At 43.4% G+C, this 25,571-nt stretch overlaps 1 protein-coding gene across 4 annotated transcripts in view; it reads left to right on the top strand.

The window, feature by feature from the left end:
• The window catches only part of TCERG1 (transcription elongation regulator 1), a 55,967-nt gene extending 31,936 nt beyond the window's left edge, over nucleotides 1–24,031 (top strand). For 3 of the 4 annotated variants that reach the window (XM_075856524.1, XM_075856525.1, XM_075856523.1), the window contains 12 exons: nucleotides 129–289; nucleotides 588–654; nucleotides 1,330–1,456; nucleotides 4,435–4,524; nucleotides 5,030–5,148; nucleotides 10,328–10,478; nucleotides 16,512–16,676; nucleotides 17,243–17,425; nucleotides 17,634–17,813; nucleotides 18,126–18,209; nucleotides 22,080–22,180; nucleotides 23,115–24,031. In XM_075856524.1, the coding sequence (XP_075712639.1) occupies nucleotides 129–289; nucleotides 588–654; nucleotides 1,330–1,456; nucleotides 4,435–4,524; nucleotides 5,030–5,148; nucleotides 10,328–10,478; nucleotides 16,512–16,676; nucleotides 17,243–17,425; nucleotides 17,634–17,813; nucleotides 18,126–18,209; nucleotides 22,080–22,180; nucleotides 23,115–23,316 (1,630 nt within the window). In that variant the 3' untranslated portion in view covers nucleotides 23,317–24,031. The remainder of the gene's footprint in view (nucleotides 1–128; nucleotides 290–587; nucleotides 655–1,329; nucleotides 1,457–4,434; nucleotides 4,525–5,029; nucleotides 5,149–10,327; nucleotides 10,479–16,511; nucleotides 16,677–17,242; nucleotides 17,426–17,633; nucleotides 17,814–18,125; nucleotides 18,210–22,079; nucleotides 22,181–23,114) is intronic. The other variant, XM_075856526.1, reaches the window with a different exon arrangement.
• Nucleotides 24,032–25,571: the final 1,540 nt, after the last annotated feature.

Raw genomic sequence — 25,571 nt, 5'->3', positions numbered from 1 at the left:
GTTGTATGTTTCTTAAATATGAACCTGAGGTTTGGGTTACACCTGGGTGGTCACATTTGACTGTTAAAACCGTTGATCTACCACCATTTGTGCTTTGTTTAAATGTTCCTTTTCTACCTTTTTTATAGGTGTGTGGTGTGGACAGGCGATGAACGGGTCTTCTTCTACAATCCCACTACTCGTCTCTCTATGTGGGACAGGCCAGAAGATCTAATTGGAAGAGCTGATGTTGACAAAATCATTCAGGAGCCTCCACATAAGAGAGGATTAGAAGATGACAAAAAATATTGTGAGTTAACAAGACCCCATTAGTTCACTTTAAATAACTCGAAATATTTTTTTTTTTATCAGTGTGTATTTTTATGTAGGTTACACTTCTACATTAAGGGAAAGATGGAATTTGTTTTTAACATGAGCTTGTCTGCTTCATGTTTTAGTTTATTCTTCATGTCCTTCTCCTCTGATTTTTTTTTTATTCCCTCTTATGAGTTTGGGTAAAAAAACAATTCGCAGTTGCACAGGTTCCTTTTTTTTTTTTTTCTTACAAGTCCATAAGTATGATGTTCATATTTGTTTGTATTTGGCAGTCAAAGAAGATCATGAATCCGCAGAAGACGCTAATGATGATGAACCCATAAAAGCTAAGAAGAGAAAGTAAGTTCCATAGATGGTAAACCAGTTCTAGTTTGTCTTCATGCAGTTTCTTAATAATCCAAGCAGATGGCAGGCGACTTTTGACAATTTGTATGGTGTAATCGATTTAATACAGTAATTGTTTCATAGGGTTACTGACTGCCCAGGCATGGGGTAATATGCCATATAGAAATTTCACATATTCCTAAATTTTGTATACATTTTGCTTAATCATAACTTCAAGTTGTAAATATTTCGCCAATAAGTGACTGAGCAGAATACAAATAATTTCACATGCTAGATATTAAGCGAGAGCCAATCGAAACCGTTCGCCTCTATTATACAGTCGAAAACCTTCCACAAAAGACAAGCGTCCTAGATAGAAAAATCACCACATCATGATGTGCAAGTGCTAGCTGTCAGGAAGGATCTTCACAACATATAGATATGGTGGATAATCCACAGTAGAAAGATTCCTCACTGATTCACCATAAGGGTCTGGTGAATACAAAAATAGGGCATTGAAAAACAGGAGGTCAAATGGAGTGTACAGGTGGCATTACTGTGGCAGAAGCCAGCAGACTGCCATAGCAGCAGCAAGTCTTTCTACTGTGATGGGTTTTCTCTTTATTTTGGCCGTCCACCTTGTATTCATGTAAACATCTATCCTTTTTTTTTTTTTTTTTCCTTTTTAAGGAAAGAAGAAACGGAGTCAGACAAGGAGACCGCTATGGAGGCTGAAATTAAAGCCGCTCGTGAGCGAGCCATCGTTCCACTGGATGCTCGAATGAAACAGTTTAGAGATATGTTGCTGGAGAGAGGGGTTAGAAAATCATCTTTTGAGATGTATATAAATCTTTTCTGATTTTTGCACACGAGTCACTAAATCCTCAGTAACAGGGTTTTCTTTTCACGGTAACCAATTGCTTTCCTCCACTTAACTTAGGAAAAAGCCTCTGTTTTAATAGTGCATCGTATAAAATTGTAGTAGAAATGTCTGTTCATAAGAATTCGAAATTATTTGCACATCAGCGTTTATGCTTCTGACCTTTTTAAGTTTGTATGGCCTGCGGTACATTTGTAATCATAGGTGACACTTTTAGAGATGTATATTGATTTTAAGTTTTTTGTTTTTGTTTTTTTTACCTATAGAGCTGTTAGGCCCCATGCACACGACCGTGTTTTTGCGTCCGCAATTCCCCCGCAAATCCACGGGAGAATTGCGGACCCATTCATTTCTATGGGCCCATACACACTATCCGTGTTTTCACGGGTCTCCGCATGTCCGCAAATCCGTGCCGCAGAAACTCAGGACATGTCTTATTACGGGCCGCAAATTCGATGCGGACATGCCAATAGAAGTCAATGGGCCCGTGGAAATTGCGGATACACCTCAGTGTGTCATCCGCAATTTGCGTCATCCTGTTTTACCTAGGCTTTTTTTTTTTCATCCGCATTTTGCGGATTACATACGGATGAACTGCGGATGACATTTCACGGAACACGGTCCTGGAATTTCCGGACCAGAAAAACACTACGGTCGTGTGCATGAGGCCTTACAAAAATGTATGTCAAGTAGTCCCTCAGGTTATAATGGTTTCAACTTACTTTTGCCCAGGAAGGGCCATTGTAACGTGAGACCACAATAAACGTAGAATGCCACGGGCATTGCCAATCTCTGGTGAAAGGGATTGGCTTGAAGACCCTATAATCAGCGCTGTAATCCAGTATAAAATAATTGCACAGTAGAGTCCTCATGAATTACCTTGTCGTTTGTTTTGGCCCCAAATGCGCCTTATAGCAGGTGACATTACTGGGAATCAATTGACAGAAATGCCATAAATTATTATAGTCTTTAGGAAGTTAAACGTGTCTATATGATAGTGATCTGAACAGAAGCCTTATATTTGTTTTTAGTATTGCTATCCTGTCTTATCCAGGCCTCCAGCAGAACAATAAAGGTGTCATTCAAGTTCATAAAAAATGTGGTGTTGGCAGAGGGGGGGCAGGTGCAATAAAACAGAGGGCCATTACTCACCCAGCAAAACCATTCGAGATCCAGCGCAGCCGCTTCGGTCCTCCCTGCTGCGCTTTGTTGACGTGGCAGCGATGATGTGCCCGTTCAATCATGTGATCACTGCAGCCAGTCACTGGCTTCAATGGCTCTGTACGGTATACCACTGAGGCCAGTGATTGGCTGCAGCGATCGCTTTGGTATGCAGGCACATCATCGCTGCAGCCATGTCAACAAACAGCGGCAGGAGGGACCAGAGCGGCTGTGCTGGAACGCCAAGGGATCTGTCGGGTAAGTAATGCATTATTTTCTGAACTCTGAGAACCCCTATAACTGGCCCACTGCTTAATGATAACTAGATGATTCTGCTCTTTCTGTCCCCGTTTTTACAGCAATGCTAACAAGTGAGCTATAGAAAACACCAGCCTATTGTATCTGGTCTAGTGGTCAGAATTTTATTTAATAAACTCCATTCACAAACTATGTAAAAGAAAATCTGCAGTAGATTCTACTATTTTTAAATCTGCAGCATGCCCTATCTGTTGTGGATTTCTGCTATGAGAGAAATCCATGGCCAGATCTGCACCAAAATTCAGACTGAACGTGTACGGATGCCGTTGTGGATTTTAGTGCAGATTTTTTTTAGATGGTTCCACAGCTTTATTTTTTTTTTATCCTGTGTGTTAATCCAGCCTAAAAAACCGGCACAGATCCTTCCCATTTTAGACCTTCAATAGGTCAAATGTAAAGATACACAAGAATAAAGTTTAGTACATTAAGCAGCACCAACTGTAATGTTAATCTTTTAAGATTATGACGTCTCCATTAGATAAAGCTCTTTTCCTCGGGGGGACGATCGGGCGCACTTTCGAACGCTCGTTCTTAATTATTGGCCCGTGTAACATGCCATGCGATCAGCCGACAAATTAGCAATTGCTCGTTTGTTGGTTTATCAGATTTGTTATAATCGGTTAGTCAGATTTTTTTAGGATCTCCGTGTAAAGAGATGTGCTGCCGACAATGAAATTGTATGTGCCCAAACGATTACACGATCGTTCGTGCGCGTATAATACTGACAATTGCTCCATGTAATTGGAGCCAAACGAGCGCCGATCAACTTGCAAAAGTTGTTGATCGGTGCTAGTTACAGGCATAAAATCTGTCACTATGACATGTCAGACGTTTTATGAAAGTTTAGTTACCCTTGAAGAAATCTAGCTAAAGGAATACTCTGCTGTTTAAAATGTTAATGATGGTTTTATGATGTCCGTTAAGTACTATAGAGAAAAATGTCTTACAGAATAATTGGTTTTACATTTAGAAAGTGTTTGGCATATGTTTGTAGTGCAAATATTCTGTTACGACTTACAGGCAAAAGCCACCTGCAATGAATAGACTCACATTGCTTGCTTTTTGGGCATTGAAAGGGTTATGTGTCTCCAACCTTCACAAGGTGCATTATTCATCTTCAAGGGTTGCTTTTGAAGTGCTTTCTAAATGTCACCCAGTAGTGGCTTTTTTAATGAGTTACTAGCTCTATGTCGCCTTTGTATAATTATGATGAAGTGTTTAAAGCCAATTAGTGTTGAAAATGTGCTATCCTAACCTCCCACTGCTCATCATTTATTAGTGATGGAAACTTGATCGCAGGTTTCTACTCTGTCCTCCTTTCAACAAATCTCCCATAGGTTTACACACAAACCTTCTTTCTGAGGCACCTAAGGTTTCATTACTATAGAAAGCATCCATAATTCTCTTCTGTACTCTTGTGTTCTTTTTCTATGAAGGTATCAGCATTTTCCACTTGGGAAAAGGAGCTCCACAAGATTGTATTTGACCCTCGTTATTTACTTCTCAATCCCAAAGAAAGAAAACAGGTAAAGCAACACAAGTCAGAGTCTTTGCCTAATGTGCTGCATGTTTTGGTTGGTTTGACGTAATGCAAGTGTTTTGTAGCGCAAATAGTCCCAAAGTTGGTTGACAATAAACATCACACTCTTTCAGGTATTATTTAAAAGACAAGATTTTATCAAGACCCCTTCAAACTTCTGTTGGCTCTCCTATAGAATACAGGAGGCCTTTTATAAATTGTGCCAAAGAGCATTACAGCTTCTGTGTTGATTCTATAAAGAGAATACTGGCTACTTAAAGAGAGATTATATTAATATAATGCAATTCTCTCAAATGCAACTAAAGGGTCACCCAAGGTGAATCTTCATTTTAATACGGGTGTTTGGACAGAAGAGTAAAATAACTTCTTAAAGAATCATGTACTTCGTGAAATGTGCTTTTATACCCCCGTACCATTCTAGTTTATGATTTTACATTAATTGTCCATTTTTAACTACATGCCGCTTTTGCTTGTCATTTGTATGTCTATAGGTGTTTGATCAGTATGTCAAAACGAGGGCAGAGGAGGAAAGGAGGGAAAAGAAAAACAAGATTATGCAATCAAAGGAAGACTTCAAAAAGATGATGGAGGATGGAAAAATTAATCCAAGGTTTGTCCTAATTTTTAGTAGATCTTCAAATAAATGGGGGAGATTATACATTTTTCTACTCCAGTTTCTGGCGTAGAAAAACCACAAAAGCATCAAAAGTTGCAATTTGCGCAAAAAAGTGTCTCTTGATGAATTTACACTGACCATGGCACTTTTCAAAAAAAATGGTTGGTAGAAGGCGTGGGGCCTGCCACAACCCAACAAATTTACTGAAATTCGTGGCAGAACCTGGCAGAAATATATACCACAGTCAGTAACTGGCGTACATTTCCCCTTCAGGCGCACGGACATCCAGAGATTAATCAAATTTAATAAGAGGCGTTCGCCTCTTAATAAATTAGGAGCATCTTAATCCAGCTATTTTTATAGTAAGACTGGCGTATAAAATTGCACTCCCCATAAAAAAAAATTCTTGTTAAATTCATTGGGGTACACAGCACCATGGGTATAGGACATTGCCACTAGAAGGATGCGCAGCCCAGGTACGTCATACCCCTTCCACTGATACTGCCTTAATCCATTTGTACAGAAGCAGTAGAATAGCACAAAAACATGTCTATGTTCCCGTGAGAAAATAACAACGAACAACCAATACCTAAGGTCCTGGGCCTGGAAAAACAAAGAGGGCGTCTGTGCCACCCCTTGCAAAAAAAAGTCTTTACTTGAGAGCGAAAAACAGCATTTGCTGGAAAAGGATAGGGAGAGTATAGGCCTGACCCTAAAGGGAAGCTAAGACAAGTTCCTGATCAAGATCTGATTGCAAAAATGATAGGATCCGAAATGTAGAACATACCATAGGATAGAACACGAACAGTTGATACTAACAAAATAAGCCTTCCTTGTACTTTGGTATACCTTGGCCGATTGAGGCTACCTGGCCTATTAACATTGTTTATCTCGAACTCTCAAACCTTGGCTTAAACTGCCATGCCGTTAAATGAATCTGAGGTAAAGTGGGGTGGAACAGCAGACCTTGGTAAAAGAGGTTATGAGGACACCATAGGGCCTCCCCAAGTAGATTGACTTGCCCGGCGAGGCCACTCTAGAGCCACTAAAAGCGCAGGGGGCAGTTGATCCTCTGGAGAATTCGGGCTAGTAGGGAAGAAAGAGGTACTGAAGATCGAATCCTTCCCAAAGCGTTCGAAGGGTGTCTACTGCGTTGGCCCTGAAGTCCCACACCCTGGCCACATAGGATGGAACCCTGTGGTTGAGATGAGAAGACATCGGCATCTGGGGTGCCCCACTTTTGGCAAGTTTAAAAGTTGGTTTCCAGGTGAAGGAACCATTCCCCGGGGTCCAGCCTTTCCAGCTGAGGAAGTCTGTGGCCCAGTTCTAAACTTCGGAATGTGGACCGCGTACAGAGCTAACATGATTCTCTGCCCAATGGAGAATCCGAGAGGACTCCCAAAGTGCTGTCTAGGACCTAGTGCTGCCTGGTTCAGATAAGTAACTGCTATGGAGTCGTCAGTATAGACCCTGACCAGGTGACCTTGGAGAAGTAGAGTCCAATAGGAGAGGGTCCTGAAGATTTCTCTAAATTTAGAAAGCTTATTTGAAGGTTGTCTCCTCTGGTGACCAAGTGCCCTGTTCTGTGTGGAGGCCAAAATTTTCTCCCTACTTGGGTAGGCTAGCATTCGTTTAGATGACCACCCACTAAAGGGAATGAAGGAAACTTCCCTATATAATGGCTGGTTAGATCTCCCACCAGAGTAACTCCTGACTAATCCGATGGACCTGATCTTGTACACCAGAAGGTGAACTTGGCTTTCCTGGTGTTACACCATTCACGAAAACTCTCTGCATTGAGCTGGAACTAGGGAGGAATTCTCTCTATTGGTGATCCACCCGAATCTTTAACGTGTCCAGGATGATGTTGACCTCTCTGCAAGGGGATTTCACCAAAAGGTTATCCAAGTAAATGACATCGACTTCCCTGGTGGGTAGGAGTGCCATGAGAGTCGCCAGGACCCTGGTTGAAGGTCCTTGGAGCCATGGCTAGTCCAAAGGGGAGGGCGACAAACCGGAAATGCTGGGAACCGACAGTTAAACAGAAAATGCTGGTGGGCCTCTGTAGTGGTCGAATATTGATGGAAGAAAGGTACTTTCCCTGTTCCAGCGATGCGATCACTGACCGCAGGGATTCCCTGAAAAACCTCACAGTGAGCGAAGCAATTCAGCCGCTTTAGTTCCAGAATGTGTCTGACTAATCAATCCTTTTTGGGGACTGTGAAGAGTTTGGGGAGAGTCCTTGAAGCCGTTCCACCTGAGGAACTGGGACAAATTCTTCCTGGAGGAGAAGAGAAAAAACAAAGCACAATCCAGTGCCTGTGGCGAAGTCGACTGAAAAATAAGCTGTCCCTTGAGTTGGGGGAACACCTTCAGGCTACAGATGTCTAGGAAGAGCTTGGGATGCTGTTGCCAAATGGCCGCAGACTAGAACGATGGCTGTCTAGAGTCCATGGAACGGCTAGATTTCCTATCTCACCTCTAAGAGGAGAATAACCTCTGAAGGAAAGTTAGAGGACTGAAATCTCGAGTATAGAGAGAAGACAGTAGAGAACTCTTACCACCAATAGCTTCAGAAAATATTTTCATCCAAACGTTTTCCTTAGCATGGATAACCTGAGAAGTGAGATTAGCAAAATCCTCCCGTGGCTTACCTTCCGAGATACCACAGTGAAGATGTTGAATGGTGGTACATTTAGACAACCGTAAAATATATGGATTTACGAAGGGATAAACAGCCCACTTCCTGACCACCGCAAACTTGTAACGGTTTGGGAAAAATAGCCTCTAATGGTGTAAGGGTGCTTCTGATAAAGGGTAGTGGAGTCATTCCTAACATGTAAGGTGCGTCCCGACTGCATGGCAGGTGTCATCTGTGAGTCCTGTTCGGATTCTTAATCAGTCAGAGAATCCCCAATGGAAGGGTTGGCGGCGGGTGAAACTTTTTTTTTAGTTGTCGCAGGTATAGTACATTACCAGGCACCCTGCCTTGACTTCCTTCCGGGAAGCTCCTGAGATATGAGAGATCACAAAAAAGGACAAATAACTAGTCTCAAAAGCAATTGACTGCTGAGGGAACCCTACTCAACAGCAAGTCTGCCACCCCTGGTAACAAAAAAAGGGAAAATTAGCCTACTGGGCTAGCCTACCGGAGGTGCTGTGTACCACCCTATTGCTGGACCAGAGCAGGATTATGTCTCCTGACCTAGCAGAAAACGCCCCTCACAAGATGTACTGCACGCTGCAAGAGTGGGAGAGGAACGCCTCCCAAGAAGCCTGCACCAGCTGAAGGACCGCCTATTAAAAAGCCCACATGGAGAATATCAAGACGGGCCGCCAATTGAGTCCATGTCACCACATAGTGCCGATTTGCTGGATGCACTCGTGACCGCTACTGGGCGTGTAGAACCGACTAAGCTGCTGCTGCTGCGTAGGGGGATTAAAGCCGGGGACTAAATTTATCAATCCCACAAAGTGAACGTAGATTAATTTAAAAGAAACCCTTTGGTTTTTTTTTCTGCCCATAGAGCCCAGGACTCCTTTAGGGATGCCCCCAGAATGTTGAGGGACACAAACTCCCTCAGGGAAGAGGAAATGGAGCTCTAGGTTAGGCACATCTGTGCTTCTGAGAAGAAAAAAAACTCCCCCCGTCTAGTCCACAGGTTCCCTACCCTAATAAAAATTACCCCCCAATCACTGTATATTAGGATCCCTCATAGCAAGGCTTCAGGTGTTTATGCAGTGACATTTCTTCAGTAATATCGCACATATAGTGGAGTATTAGAACTCCACCAGCGGATGCAAAAAAGGTTAGGGGACCAGCAATTGGGGTTCCCCGGCACCCGCACATGGTTGACTAGGCTAGAAAACGAAGAAAATAGCAGCAGGCCTGAGAATCTGGTTATATCTGCCTCCTATGAACACTAGGCTAAAACTGATTAAGCCTGTGTCTGTGGGAGGGGTATTGCCTGCATCAGTGGGGCCAAGGCTCCTTCCTGCTTGGTGTGCAGCTGTTTCCCCAATGATATTAATAAGAAAAAATAACTAAGGCTGGAATGCTGAATTTCTATGAAATGGGCAAATACAGCTCTGTAAAAGGAAATACTCATCATAAGACCGGCAAAGCAAATTTTCAGTGTTTAACTCCTCTCTAGCAGCCAGTGAATTATGGCCATATACTTAATAGATGGTCACCGTTTACCTACACCTAAACATTGTAAATTTCAGGGCTGTAATCTGATTTAATCCTTGATTCCGATTATCTGTTATGTCCCTGTCAAACTGATTGCCTGTACAAGTCTAACAGCCCTCTCAGTTCCAGCATTTAATGGCCATTTACAACCTGATTCAATGCGTTCAGTCCCTGTTTTGTCCCATAGACCATGTTAAAGTGGTATTGCAGCACATAGCACTGATCGCCTATCGGCCTAATGGGGGATTAAATCTTAGATCTGTCCGCTGGGGCCCCTCACGAATAGCTAGAACAGGGGATCCCTTTCTCCTGTCCTTCCCAACCCCACTAGCATCATAACATGGGGTTGATTTGTATGGAGCTGTGTTTGAGCATGCCCGCTGAAACTCCATGCAATATTATGGAAAATAGGAAAACAGCCGAGCATTCTCACTGGGCTGTATCAGTACCTCCCATAGATTTGTATAAAGTGGCAGCATGCATGCTCGACCACTGCTTCATACAACTCCCCACCAGCACGACCATGTTGGGTAATGACAAAACTGGGGTCAGCGATCAGTGGGGGTCCATTTAGAACGAAGGTGTTCGCAGGTAGAGCTGCATTTTTATCTGTTCTAGACCAGCAGAATTTGAAGGCCAGATTTACACATGTAGTTTTTGGACCAGTTTATTTAGCCAAACAGGAGTGGATCCGATCCAAAAGGAAGGAGGAAAAAAAGGGATATGGACAGGCTTAATTATATGGCAGCTGCTGTGAGCTTTCTCTTCTGGTAGAGGTAAAACTGATTCTGTCAGGTCCATGCGTTCACAAGTGGCTGGATGCCCATAGCTGCCAAAAACTTGAAGGACAGAGAGCAAAACCAGTCTGCTATGCGGCAATTTTGTAGTTTACGTGGTGACCACGGCTTGCTAAATTATTAAATGTGTATGTATAAAACAATATTGACACTTCACGAATACTAACTGACTCATTATATACAGGACTACATTTAGCGAATTTGCAACCAAACATGCCAAAGATCTCCGCTTCAAAGCTATTGAAAAAATGAAAGATCGTGAAATCGTATTTAATGAATACATGATTGCAGCAAGAAAGAAAGAGAAAGAGGACTCCAAAAATAAAGGAGAAAAGGTAAATAATCACTTAATGCTACCGGTTCCTGGCTTAAAGGGTTTGTCGTCGTCTTTCCTTTATTTGATATGCTTTTAGTTTGTAGTGAGGGGGGTTTCTCATCCTTCAGCTAAATGTCTTACATCCGGTACACATCATAGTTTTAGGGATGTACAGTAAGGTTGCCAATTTCAAATGGTGGGCAGCTCTTACAATGGACTGTGAAGTGGGCTTTGTCACGTAAACCCATCATTGTGGCATCCCTGACATTCACACACCGCCTTTTCACAAGTTCCCCAATCAGCCAGACCTCCCATGATCCGCTTCTGGGAAAGTGTTTGCCGAAAATTTGTAACAAGTGTTACATGTTTTCTAAATGAATACATATTTAACCCCTTAGTGACCAGCCCATTTTAGGCCCTAATGACCAAGCTATTTTATTCGTGTTTCTATAGTCGCATTCAAAGAGCTATAACTTTTTTTATTTTTTCGTCTACATAGCTGTATGAGGACTTGTTTTTTTGCGGGATTAGTTGTACTTTTTAATAGCACCATTTTAGGGTACATATAATTTTTTTATTAACTTTTTTTTAGGGGGGATTATAAAAAAAACCTGAAATTCCGCCATTGTTCCATGCGTTTTTAAATTGACGCCGTTCACTGTGCGGCGTAAATAACATGTTACCTTTTATTCTATGGGTCGGTACGATTACGGCGATACCACATATGTAGAGGTTTTTTATGTTTTGCGACTTTTGCACAATAAAAACACTTTTGAACTAAAATTATTTTCTTTTGCATCGTCGCTTTCCAAGAGCCGTAACGTTTTTATTTTTCCATCAATGTAGTGATTTTTTGGGCTTGTTTTCTGCGGGACGAGACGTAGTTTTGATTGGTACTGTTTTGGGGTGCATGGGACTTATTGATTCATTTTTATTATGACTTTTTTGGGGGACAATGAAAAAAATTGCAATTTCACCATTGTTTTTGGCGTTTTTTTTTTATGGTGTTCACCTTGCGGTTTAAATTACATATTAACTTTATTAATGGAGTCCTTACGGTCGCGGCGATACCATATATGTGTACTTTTATTTATTTTTTACACTTTTACTAAATAAAACCACTTTTTATGGAAAAAAATGGTTTTATTTTTTTTACTGTCATTTTTATTAATAATCTTTCACATTTATTATTTATTTCATTAGTCCCACTAGGGGACTTTAATGTGCGATCTTCAGATCGCTGCTATAATGCTTTGGTATACTTCGTATACCAGAGCATTATTGCGCGTCCTAACAGGCATATGTCCAGGGCAGACCTGGGGGCTTTTATCAGGCCCCCGGCTGCCATGACACCCCATCGGAGACCCGCAATTGCATTTGCGGGCCGCCGATGGGTGACAGAGGGAGCTCACTCCCTCTGTAAACAAGTTAAATTCCGCGGTCGCTATTGACGGCGGCATTTAACGGGTTAAACGGCCGTGATCGAAGTAAACTTCGATCGCGGGCATTGGAGCAGGAGCTCAGCTGTCGACAGACTTAGACTAGGCTCACGTGAAAAGGCATCAGCCTAGCCTAAGGCCCCTTAGTGACCAACGTGAAAAGGCGTATTGGTCACTAAGGGGTTAAATAACTTTTATTTTGGCGGTACGCAAGCTTCTATATTGCATCATATGCAATTGCTATAGCACTCCTTCACTAGCAAAAGCAATACAGTGCTAGGGAAGGGCAGTTACATTATTCTGTATTTCTCAGAGTACAGGCTGCAGGGAAGCCACAAGCATTTAATTTCCAAATGGCTTGCCTGCTTTTGCTTTAAGTAGGTGCAATTCTGTTCGTGAAAGTATTATACTTTCCTAATGTGAAAAGCTTGTGTATTACAAGAAGTGCACGTTCAATATTCCTTTTAGCGTATTTTTCACTGCGTAATAAGTAGCTATAGTAGGAAAAAGTATATTCTGCGTTGATTACCAGTATGACTGGTATACATTAAAACCTTACTGTCCATCCATACTGTGTGTATTCTGGCTATTAGTCCAACATCATAACTTGTAGTCTGCTCTGTATATTTTAATGTTTCACATCAACACTGAACAGCCGTATAAATACTCTTTTGAGATAACATTGGGTAGTCTTTTTAATAGCCATAGAAATGAAACCTAATTGAGACCATAACTTTATAGAAAACTTGTAATTGGTTCAGAAGCCAACAAAATGTTAACACCGACTAAGAAAAAAATAAAGATTAAATAAGCACACAAAACAGATAAAGCAAACCCTTACATCTAAAAGTGAGAGATGCTGGAAGCTGGTGAATCACCATGTTGGCAGGCGCTTCATCAGGTTCCTGAGGGGACACACGGGTAGATTTATTAATACTCTTAAAGGGGTTGTCCAGGAATTATATTTTTTTTCTAAAATGTGTCCCCCAGCCTTGGTTTGCCTTCCCTAATACCCCCTATTAAACTTCTAACAAGTTTCTGTTTGATCGTCACTGCTGCTCTTTCTATTTGTTTACATCCCTTGCTGTCTGTTTCCTGTCTTGTAACCCACCATACCCATGATCCCCTGCTGCATCTGAGGAGACAGTTGCTTCCCCCTCTTCGTCCAAAGCATCTCAGCTATTTGCATACTGCCACGCCCCTCTATGTTCACAGGTCCTTCCCTGCTCTAATTACTAATTACAGGCAGACAGCTCCCTCCCTGCACACGGTCACACACACACTAATCATCATTCTTTGTGCCTCCATCTATCCCTGATCTAAGTACAGGCACCTATCTCCCTCCCCCACCCCTTTCACAGCCTGATAAATGTCTGCCCACTCCACCTAAGTCAGACATCTTGGTACACACAATCCAGTCAGCACATTTTCCTCACCTGCTGCTGGATCTGTTCCAAGAGATCCTGTATTAGGCCCTGTTCACATTGAGAGTTTTGCTGGCAGAAAATTCTGCCTCAAAATTCTGTCTTGAATTTTGAGGCAGATTTTGACCTGCTTGCACATAGTTTGCCACGTTTTTTTGCCCGCGCCCATTGAGGGAAAAGAAGCAACATGCCCTATCTTCGAGTGTTTAGAGGAGACAAGGCGGCCAGGCCGCGCAGAAAATCCTAGAGCGAAGGAAGAGGAGGGGTGGACGACGAGATAGGAGTGTTCTATGATTGATGACGCTCCGTGTCTTTGCTAAGACAGCAATTCCGACTGTGTAGAGAGATGGCGCGGCATCAACTACCTTTAGGCTCTATTCACACGTCAGGGTCCAGGTGTTGGCCGATTAAAAACTGCGGTTTTTTTCCGTTTTCCTTGGCTGTTTTGCTTCCGTTCCGGGCCATGTTTCCGTTTTTAATGGCGGATTTTTACCTGTTTTGCAGAGATTTTTAATTTTATTTATTGAAAAGTGTTGTTTTTTTTTTTTTTTCCTTGTCCGTTTTAAAAACTTGTACATTTTCTGCCCCACAGACCCCCTGTAGGTAGGGCCCCACAGACCCCCTGTAGGTAGGGCCCCACAGACCCCCTGTAGGTAGGGCCCCACAGACCCCCTGTAGGTAGGGCCCCACAGACCCCCTGTAGGTAGGGCCCCACAGACCCCCTGTAGGTAGGGCCCCACAGACCCCCTGTAGGTAGGGCCCCACAGACCCCCTGTAGGTAGGGCCCCACAGACCCCCTGTAGGTAGGGCCCCACAGACCCCCTGTAGGTAGGGCCCCACAGACCCCCTGTAGGCGACGGCTCCAGGAGAAGTCCCTCACTTCACTGTCCATATGGACAGTGAAGTGAGGGACTTCTCCTGGATCAGAATCCCCAGCCACAGCGGTGGGGATTCCACTTCAGAAGTCCCTGACGTCACTGTGTCCATATATCGACAGTGAAGGCAAGGACTTCTCCTGGAGCGGAATCAGCAATCTCCGGTCACAGCGTTGCCGAAGCTGTGGCCAGGGAATCTGTTCCTACAGGGAGCAGAAAACACCCTCACATGTACTTTTGCACTGTGAGGAGGAGAAGGAGAGAGCGAGTGACGGAAGACACGGCTGTCACACTACTCACCGACACCAAATAGTTCAAATTGAAGACGCAGCCATATCATTTAACAGAGCATGCGTGGTGGAGTGTTTGTCCTGGCTAGGTACGGAGCAGTACAGTATATTTAGTAATTATATTGTACCTCAGACAAGCGCTACTAGACAGCTGATCAGCACATTCACTTTTACTAATACAGCGCACACAGTTTAGCTCTACTTGCCCCTAATATCATGTGCTGACTGGCTACGGTTAACAGCCAATCAGTGACATTTTATTTGTCAAGTGAGCACACTGATTTTAGCCGCATCTCCTAGCCTTTTGCTTTACGATGGCTCAGGAATTATAACCTGGACCCACTGTCTATACAATTCATCAACTCAAATACTCTATTTCCTGGCGACATATTTCTGTATTTTTTATTTTAGTGGAATGTACGCAGTAATATACTAATCATAATAGTAAGCTGTTTAATGAGTAAATGATTTATGACTCTACTGGAATAACAAAACACATGACATCACAGCAGTAAAAACTGAAATCGAATGTAGATTTACTCGACAACATGAAGTGATGCCAGAGAGGCTTGCAGCTACAACGAAAAGTCCCTGTTTTCTAGAATATGATTGGTTTCGTTTCATTTTTTTATTTTTCGGAACTTGGCACTCTTTAAGGATAAATTACTGCTTATATGAACCAAAGGTCACACATGAAAAATGAATGGGCTTAAATGTCACTTACATAAGAAATCCGCAGTGGGGAGGACAGATCACCACTGGAGATCTTCAAATCCGCTGTCAGCAAGCGCAACCCCATTCTCTGACGGGAGCCGTTCTCTCCATTACATGTCACAGAGACTTTCTAGGAACATGATACTTGTTTACACCATGAACGGGTGGCATTTTGGCTGAAATGATTCTAATTTTGTTCACTGTGGCTCAAAGCTGGTCTGTATTGTGATGTCTTTGCTTATTTTTTTCACTGCACTAAGGCCCCATGCACACGACAGCAAAAAACCTCCGTTTTTGCGGACCGCAATTGCGGTCCGCAAAAACGGAGCCATTCACTTTCATTGAACACTGACACCTTTCCGTAGCACTACGGAAGGGTGTCCGTGCCGTGGAAATGTTCCGGGAATTATGGAACATGTCCGTTCTTTCGCATTTTGCGGGCCGTGCTCCCATACTTTGTATGGGAGCACGGACCGAAAATGCGGCTGTCAGTCAGCGGCCGGCCGTGATTGCGGGCACAGTCGTGTGCATGGGGCCTTATCTCTAGCTAATCGTATACGCCCGGGAGGAATTATATAAACAGGCTTACGACAGTTTTCTGGCGTATTAAAGTCTTAAATTTATTGTGCCAAGAATTGCGCCTTTTTACTTTTGTCACCACTTTCCAAAATAGAAAAGGAGCATAGTTTAATCTGTAGGGGTCTGCGCCTCCACCAAAACGACTGACTATATTTTCTTTAGAATTTATGCCAGGTAATGACGTAAGTTATGCCGCGAATCTACACCTCATAGCAAGCGTAGATTTTCATTTATCGCATGAACCGTTAAAGAAGCGCTTTAATATATTAAAAGGTGTGCACCTCTTAAACAAATGTACGTTGACTGAAAATGCGCCAAATGTATGAACACGTTTGACGTGACAGTCTTAATATATTACACCCCCCCAGTGGTTTCTGACCATGACTTTAATGCATGAGACAGTGGGGCTTTTAAATGAGTCCCTCTATAAGATGCCCAGAAAATAACACATTCGTGCAACAGCCCTGATTAGAAATACCATATAATAAACTCTGAATCTGATTGTTTATGTGGCGTAGCTTGTGTGGTATCAAGTCCGGAAAGGAGACCTCCCTGTATTAGGCCTGAATGGGTGCAGTCTTGTCAACTTGTGGTCTAAATTGCCAAATACAGCATTGTCTGCACACGCACGCACACACACACACACACACACTTTTCTTCTACGCAATGTTATCTTGTTTGTGTCAGCTCTGTTATCGTCTTGCCTCTTTTTTTTTATTTTTTAATTTTAGGTGAAGCTGGACTTCTTTGACCTCTTAGCAGGTCACCATTTGGATGCACAGTCTCGCTGGAGCAAAGTCAAAGACAAAATAGAGGGTGATACTCGATACAAGGCTGTAGAGAGCTCATCAGCTAGAGAGGAGCTATTCAAGCAGTATATTGAGAAGATAGTCAAAGTGAGCATGCGTCTGAACGTTCATTCCTTCCATTCTAACCTGCTATCAGTCCTCCGCTATGTAGCATTTATTGGCTTTCCAGGCACTTCACATTGTGATTTTGCCCAGAATTTTCCAAGAACGCTTATGCCCCCAGTACCAGAAGTGATTTGTACATTTTGGTTTATTTATTCAAATGCATTTTAGTTTGAAAGGAAGCGCCAGGAATTGCAGTCTGCAGCACTATTCTTTCCGTCAAAAGCCAGACACACCCCATTGAGGTCAATGAGGTCTGTCAGTGTCCGTTTAGATCCATTTGCAAACTATTCCGTTAAAATGTGGACGGCTCTGTTCACACTAATATTATGTTTTATAAACCATTTTTTTTTCTACATTACAACCCTTTGAAATTAATTTAATTTTCTCACTAGCTGGAAGTAGACGTTTTTCTAGACCATAATCTAATGCATTCTTTTGCTGATACTTCTGCTACCACGTCACATTGCATTAATCTGCAGAACCAATTGTCTCTATAAGGCTATAAGAAAATCAAAAATTTAAATAAAAGTAAACATTTTTAATTCTAGAATTTAGATACAGAAAAAGAGAAGGAGTTGGAAAGACAAGCTCGTATTGAAGCCAGCTTACGTGAAAGAGAGCGGGAGGTTCAGAAGGCACGATCTGAGCAAACCAAGGAGATTGACAGGGAGCGGGAGCAGCACAAGCGAGAGGAGGCAATACAGAATTTTAAAGCTCTCCTGTCTGATATGGTAATGATTACACTTTCGTGTCTTATAAGCCTTTTTCCCTTTGAATGATCAAAAAATGGAAGAACATTTATTTTTATTGTTGGCAAAGTATCGAATTGGTATCGAAATCGCAAAACTAAACGAAGTATTGGTATCGAAGTCCAAATTCTGGTATCGTGACATCCCTTATCCACATATAAATGATTTTGTTGTATTGGTATTCTTGCAGGTCAGATCATCTGATGTTTCATGGTCTGATACCAGAAGAACTCTTAGAAAAGATCACCGATGGGAGTCTGGCTCCCTGCTGGAAAGGGAAGAAAAAGAAAAACTTTTCAATGAACACATTGATGCCCTTACGAAGAAAAAGCGTGAAAATTTCAGACAACTGCTAGATGAAACGTATACTGTAAGTCACATCTTAAACTTTTAAAAACATGATCTGCTTTACCCACTAAATCAATCTGAGAGTATATTTATACTACCATCAGTCAGCCAAGCAATAGCATTCTGTTTTACGCCGCTCTTATGACATCAAGTTTCACTTTTCCAGCTGCCCCCAAATTAGCAGAATGAGCCTGTGCTGCAGTAAAACTGTAATGCAAATGAAAAAAATGTAATCCAAATCAATTTTGAATGTATCTGTAATTCACCTGAAAATGCCTGAATTTTATCAACTGATTTTCAGCCATACATCTAACAAAGATGGCTCTGTTTACAGATCACTTTAACATCAACGTGGAAGGAGGTAAAGAAAATAATTAAAGATGATCCTCGGTTCCTAAAGTATTCTTCAAGTGACCGGGTAATAAATGTTCTCTTTATTTGTCATTGCTTTAGAATTAATTTGGAATTGGTCATACTCCAACACACCAAGGAGATGAGTCGACTGGCCGTTCCCCACTTTTTCTACTACCTAGTCGCGCAGGTTTATTTTCTTAAACCCTAGCTTCTGCACTACATAGTAGTTGCAGGACTGAACAGAGTGCAATAGCCTTCAGATATTCTTAGATTTCTTTTGTGATCCTACAACGCCAATGCATACGCTAGCTCGCCAGGTATGGTTGCAGAGCAAAAAACTGTTTAATGTATCCGGTCCTATGACTAATTGGATACTGTGGGGAAAAAACTCTGCTTGATGAGCATGTAGTTATGCAGGAATGGTAATACTGGCGCTATGATTTACTATGTTTCACAGCTGGTGGCTGGAGACTCTTGGATGACATTTGGACGAATGCATAGTTCATTTGATATACAAAGACAAGCTTTCTACCGATTTTTCTCCAGCTTAGGCATGCCCTCACGGCATGATTCCCAGGTTATCCCAGGATTGACTTTGCAGACTGTTCTCTGCTTACTAAGTTTACTACTGCTCTCTCTGCTTTAAGTATATCCACACTGTATAATTTGTTATTGGGTCAATTTGACTGCGCCCGCCACCTGCCAGTGAAAAATGGGCTTGATGTATTCCATCGCTTACTGATGGTGAATAGGATATTATTGCCTCTCGTTTAAATTGTCTGCCCGGCAGCCACTAAAAAAGTTGGCACTGCTCTATGTAACCCACCAGGCGTATTTTACCCCTGTAAGGCCCTATTCACACGACATGGATTCCCAGCTGTGTCGCAGTAGGAACAATAGACCCCAAATGGGGCTATTCACACGGCCGATTATTTTTTTTTGACTGCCCGGTAAACTGGGCCGTCAAGTGATGGAACGTACCCTATTTTGGGCCATTCTGTCGACCGCACAGCACCCATAGAAGTCTATGGGGCTGAGTAAAGCACGGCTGCCACTTGGATGTGATCCGAGTGACGGCCGTGCTTTCTGTCGCTCACTCTCTTTCTTCTCCTCCTCACAGTGCGTAGTGCATGTGAGGAGGAGGAGGAGGAGGAGGAGATTTTTTTGCTCCCTGTAGGAGCGGATTCCCTTATCCCCGACCACAGCTTTGGCCGAAGCTGTGGCCAGGAATTCCGCTCCAGGAGAAGACTGTGACGTCAGGGAGTTCTCCTGGAGTGGTCCCCTAATCCACAACGGCCGGTGATTCCATCCACTCCAGGAGAAGTCCCTGACTTCACTGTCCATATATGGTCAGGGACATCTCCTGAAGCGGAATCCCCGGCCACGTATATGGACAGTGACCTCAGGGACGTGAAGCGGAAATCCTGGCCACAGCTGCCAACGCTGTGGCCGGTGATTCCACTCCAGGAGAAGTCACTGTCCATATATGTCAGGGACTTCTCTTGGAGCAGAATCACCGGCAGATGGGCCGGGAATTCCGCTCCAGGAGAAGTCCATGGCGTCACTGTCCATATATGGACAATGAAGTCTGTGACTTCTGGAGTGGTCCCCTACAGCGGCGCTATCTAAAAGAAGGGGGGGGTGCTGTCTATGGGGGGGTGTGCCATCTACAGGGGTGCTATGTACAGGGGGGCTGTGTGGTACAACCTACAGGTGGCTGTGTGGCAATATCTACAGAGGGCTGTGTGGCAGTATCTACAGAGGACCGTGTGTGGCAAAAAAATAGACAAATTTAATTCATCCGCTTTTAAAACTAAAAACTGGTCAAAATTGGCAGTTAAAAACGGAAGCACGGAACGGACCCTGTCGTGTGAATAGAGCCTAATGCCCTATTCACTTGACAGGGAAACTCGGCTGCAGTAGGAACAATAGATCCCAAATGGGGCTATTCAGACGGCCGATTTTTTTTGACGGCCCGGTAAACGATCGTCAAAAAATGGAACATGCCCTATTTTGGGCCGATCTCCGGCCCACACGGCTCCCATAGAAGTCTATGGGGCTGAGTAAAGCACGGATGCCACTTGGATGTGATCAAAGTGACAGCCGTGTATTCTGCCGCTCGCTCTCTTCTCCTCACAGTGCAAAGTGCATGTGAGGAGGAGATTTTTTTTTGCTCTCAGTAGGAGCGGAGTCCCTAATCCCGGGCCACAGCGTTGCCGAAGTTGTGCCGGCAATTCCGCTCCAAGAGAATTCCCTGACTTCACTGTCCATATATGGACAGTGACATCAGGGATGTGAAGAGGAATCCCCGGCCGCAGCGGGCGACGCTATGACCGATGATTCCGCTCCAGGAGAAGTCACTGTCCATATATGGACAGTGAAGTCTGGGACAATGTCTACGGGGGGTCGGGCGGGCCGTGGCAATGTCTACGGGGGCTCGGGCGGGCCGTGGCAATGTCTACGGGGGGCTCGGGCGGGCCGTGGCAATGTCTACGGGGGGCTCGGGCGGGCCGTGGCAATGTCTACGGGGGGCTCGGGCGGGCCGTGGCAATGTCTACGGGGGGCTCGGGCGGGCCGTGGCAATGTCTACGGGGGGCTCGGGCGGGTCGTGGCAATGTCTACGGGGGGCTCGGGCGGGCCGTGGCAATGTCTACGGGGGGCTCGGGCGGGCCGTGGCAATGTCTACGGGGGGCTCGGGCGGGCCGTGGCAATGTCTACGGGGGGGTCGGGCGGGCCGTGGCAATGTCTACGGGGGGGTCGGGCGGGCCGTGGCAATGTCTATAGAGAAGTGTGTGGCAAAAAATATTGACAAATTAAATTAATCTGTTTTTAAAACTGACGGAAAAAAACGGATGCAAAACATGTCAATATCGGATGTTAAAAATGGAAACACAGCCCGGAACAGATGCAATGTGACTGAGAAAAACGGATGTTTTTATCGTTCGACACTCTGACCCGGTCATGTGAATAGAGCCTAAGGCTACATTGCACTGGGTTGATTCCCTCCACTCGGCGCCATCAATATATGGCTGACTGAGTGAATTTCTGGCAGCTTATATTGGCCTGTCCCCCCTATAGCAGATTTACGGATAGAAGTTGTGCTGGGAGCCCCCATTCTTCTGGAGCCCCAGCTGTTGTTTTGGCCTCCTAGAGAATGCTGATCATCGACAAATATTTATTAGATAATCCCTATTTATTGCTTGTAAAGCCTTTGAATTTAGATAGATGGCCCCCACCACCCCGACAACAGATTTTTAGATGTTAGATTTGGTTAACGATATGCTGCCATTTGTGAAGGTTCTGTATTAGCACCGTAAATGCCCCCAAAAGTTTACCAAAATCTAGGTCCCCTGCTGTGCTTCCCATGCTGTTACATGAGTAGGTCTGGTCTGCATATGGCCTCCCAGGTCCGCTCCCCTTGATAACCTTATGCATGCTCCCATTGTCCGTTGTGAGATTAATATTCCGGGAATCTGACCTATATTGCTTATTGCTATTTTATACAGACATGGTCAGTACTTAGTGTGGTACACTTGGAAGTTGCTGGGCAGTCTGTTCTAATAGTATGGATGGAACTAATAGGCTGCAAGCCGCCATGGTGCTCTACACGTAACCATGTGAATGACACACTTATAGAAGCCATGACGCAATGATCATACTAAGCACCCCTCTCATGAGTAGTAGGTGTGACGGTTCATCAGTATTTTGAACCTCTGCAATCCCCCTTTATGTAGCATTGTGCTTGTCTGCATGAGCACTGGGGGTTGAACCTGCCCTTGTATCAGTGATTTTAAGTAAAGGGAAGTCCTTTTTTCAGTGATTTGTTTGTAAAATCATTGAACTTTCATTGGCAAATTTGAGAGTTTATATCTTTTTATAGTGTTTATTTTTGAAGGGTTCTTTGTCTATGATTTGCTTTTCTTTACGTTGACAGAAAAGACAACGGGAGTTTGAAGAATATATCCGAGATAAACACATCACTGCCAAAGCTGACTTCAGAACTCTCCTGAAAGAGACAAAATTTATTACATACAGGTTTGTGTATAATGTGTTGTGATGATTATTTTTGCATACACAGGTAAGAATAATGCAGGACTTCCTTCCATACACTTCTGTCACGTTTTCTCCTTGTGCATTCACTTCCGGGAACCTGCAGTAATGGTTTCCTTTTGACAGCTTTTCCTGTTTTCTGGTAACTAGAACATAATCCTCTGATCTATAACTGCATTCGGTGGTAACAGGCAGACGCACAGCCAGTGTCTTCACTCCATTGATAGATCTGTTGCCTCTGTGAATGGAAATCTGACGAGAAGTCTGTAGGGAGGACATCCATATACCTGTGTCCCTGTAGTTTATGGTAGAAATCCTCCTGCTGCCTCTGGAAGTGATTCAAGTAATACCAGGACACCGCTATGTATGCAGTTACATGATATGTTCTTTACAATGGTTCCAAAGGTAGAGCTTCACACTAGAAAATGTATTCTCATCTTCTGAAGTGATAGCATATCGCTAGCATATGCCATCCCTTTAAGATCGGTGAGGGATTGACCTCTGGGACCCTGACCGATCCTGAGAATGAATGGTCTACAAAGCTGAGGCCCCTTCACGGTTTTTGCGGCGCCACGCTGTCTAGGGTACTGCGGCATTCAGTGAGGCCGGCTTTAGACTCCTGCACAGCCACGTGCCCTGGAGCGGTGCTGTGCAGGATCGGTGAGGGTTCCAGAGAGTACCTCCTCGTCCTTAAGTGATGGCATAGCCTAGCGATACGCCATCGCTCAAGATGGGAAGAACCCGTTAATAGGCATTACAGGCAGGTTTTTATACATTGACTTGTTCTTTTTATGGATCAAATCTGAATAACCTTCCTTGTGATTGAACTCGTTGATGGTATGATAGACCTATTAAAGTAAGGACATGATGAGTGGGTAAACCTACATATCTATGAACGGTTTTTAATTTTTCTTTGCAGATCGAAAAAGTTAGTTCAAGAATCCGACCAGTACCTGAAGGATGTTGAAAAGATTCTTCAAAATGACAAACGCTATCTAGTACTTGACTGCATTCCCGACGAACGACGGAAGCTTATTGTATCCTATGTAGATGACCTTGACCGACGTGGTCCTCCGCCTCCACCAACTGCCTCAGAGCCTGCACGAAGATCCACAAAATAGTGGGACATTTCAGAGACTGGTATAATGTCCATTCATACCAACTGCATGAGCCACCTGTAAGTTTTTATCAGGTCACAGTACTGAATCCAACTACAAGTCAGCAAAAAGGAAAACACACTCAAGGAGGAGCGGCGTTCGTAGCTTTTCAGCTGGAAATGGTTACCTGTGCAACACTCTGGCAATGTAACCTTGTGTCTATGTATCACAGCTGTCATATTTGCTTGACTAGCATTCCAAAATCTGTCTGGTCCTCTACAAAAGTCTGCCTACTTCAGGTTCAAATGCATTGAAATTGTGGCTTGAGGACACCCCAGTCAGTGTGTTTTATTGCATCATGTTTGGAATGTAAGACGAAATGTTTTCTGAATTCTTTTCAGACCTTTCATCCCAGATATGAAACTTTTAATACATTGCTGGAGTCCCACGAAAGGAGCTACTAGTCTTCACAAAGGTTTTATTTTTAAAAAAAAAATATTTTTTTTTGTTTCCCAAGAGCTGTCAGTACGATCACAATTTAGAATGAGGCCTTTGTGTTGCTATCAAACAGATATGATAGTAACTTTTGCTGTAAAAAACATTAGTTTTGTTTTTTTTGTTTTTTTTTCCCCCCTTAATTCTTGGTTTGACCTTCATTAATTTGCAGTAGATTATTACCCATCAAGGTAATTATTGTAAAAGCTTATGCTCCCATAAAATTTGTATTTCTGAACTTTAATTTTGTTGGGTTTTTTTCGGTTAATGTATTTGAAGTACAATAAACCTTTTTTTTATATATGTGGATTGTAAATGTGTGTGTGTGTGTGTATAAATATATTTACTATGTTCAACTTCTGAGATGCCAACAGACCTAACAGTGTAAATAGTGTATGACAGTTCATTTTAGCCCCTTCCCGACATTTGCCGTACATGTACGTCATGGAAAGCATTGACTTCCCGCATCTTGCCGTACATGTACGTCAAATGCAGAAGGGGTTACCGTATCAAAAATAAAAGTTTTAAAGTAAAGATGGCTGCTGTTCATAACAGCAGGACATCTGTACACGATGCCCAGGGGGGTGTCGCCTCCCCCCCGCATCGGCGATCGCCGCCATTGGCCGTTCAATTCAGACCGGCCAATTGCGGCTGTTTGCGGCTTTTGCCAATCACTGTGCCACAGGGCACAGTGATATGGTGGTGATTGGTGCTGTCTAGGACAGCACCAATGACTACCATGTTCCATATAAAAAATGGCGGTGATGCCAGCCCCCAGATCGCTATGGTTGGTCGGTCAGCACCGACCGACCAATCGCAGCCATGGCGGGTGTTTGAAACACCCTACACCAGCCCTGCCCACCTCATTCCGGTTAGGAACGGTGAGCAGAGCTGGTGTGACCGTCTGTGAAGCCAACTTACCGAATCTGAGGCCTTCTGTGCTGCGATCCTGCTGTGACGTCTTCATCCGACTGCTTCCTGCAGAAGAGTGAACCGTCATCATCATCAACTGTGCTGCTGCTGATTTTTTTTTTTTTTAGCAGCAGCACTTGTTTTTTTTCCTAAACTTCTTATCCCTGTACCCTCCCCCCCCATCCCACCCTCCCCATCTTTCCCTTTTTACGTCCTGCGGCCGCCGAGTGCGGATCAGTGACCGCCATCACTGACCGCCAATTTTTGGCACAGGACTTCCTTTTTTTTTGTATTTTTGCACCTCCCTGTGTGCGCCCTGCGGCCACTGAGTGCTGATCAGTGACCGCCATCACTGATCAGCATCCGTGGTAATTTTTTTTATTTTTTGGCCTTTTTTATTACTGCACCTTTTTTTTGCGTGCGCCCTGCGGCTACTGAGTGCTGAGTCTAATAATCAGCCTCAGTGGTAATTTGTTTACGCAGGTTTTTTTTTGGCCTTTTTTTCTTCATTTTATAAAACTGTAAAAAAAAAAGACTAGCATTAGAGTAGCGGACGTTTACTGACGTCCGTTTTGTAAAAAAAGATATATAGCAGAAGTTCTAGCTATATATTTTTTTATACAGTTTGAATAAATTGACTTCTTATAGTTAGCGTCCATTTAGTGACGGACATTTAGTTCGTTCACTAAATTTTTGATAGCGTAGCGACAGTTAGTATAAATTTATAGCGTTATAGTCAGCGTCCGTTTAGTGACGGACATTCAGTTTTTTTTAACTGAAGTTCGTTCACTAAATTTTTGATAGCGTAGCGACAGTTAGTATAAATTTACATCTTATAGTCAGCGTCCGTTTAGTGACATACATTCAGTTTT

This window comes from Rhinoderma darwinii, chromosome 3 (genome assembly GCF_050947455.1).
Source record: "Rhinoderma darwinii isolate aRhiDar2 chromosome 3, aRhiDar2.hap1, whole genome shotgun sequence".
NCBI classification, from domain to species: domain Eukaryota; kingdom Metazoa; phylum Chordata; class Amphibia; order Anura; family Rhinodermatidae; genus Rhinoderma; species Rhinoderma darwinii.
The sequence above is the reverse complement of the archived record's forward strand: the minus strand, read 5'-3'. Positions and strand labels throughout refer to the sequence as shown.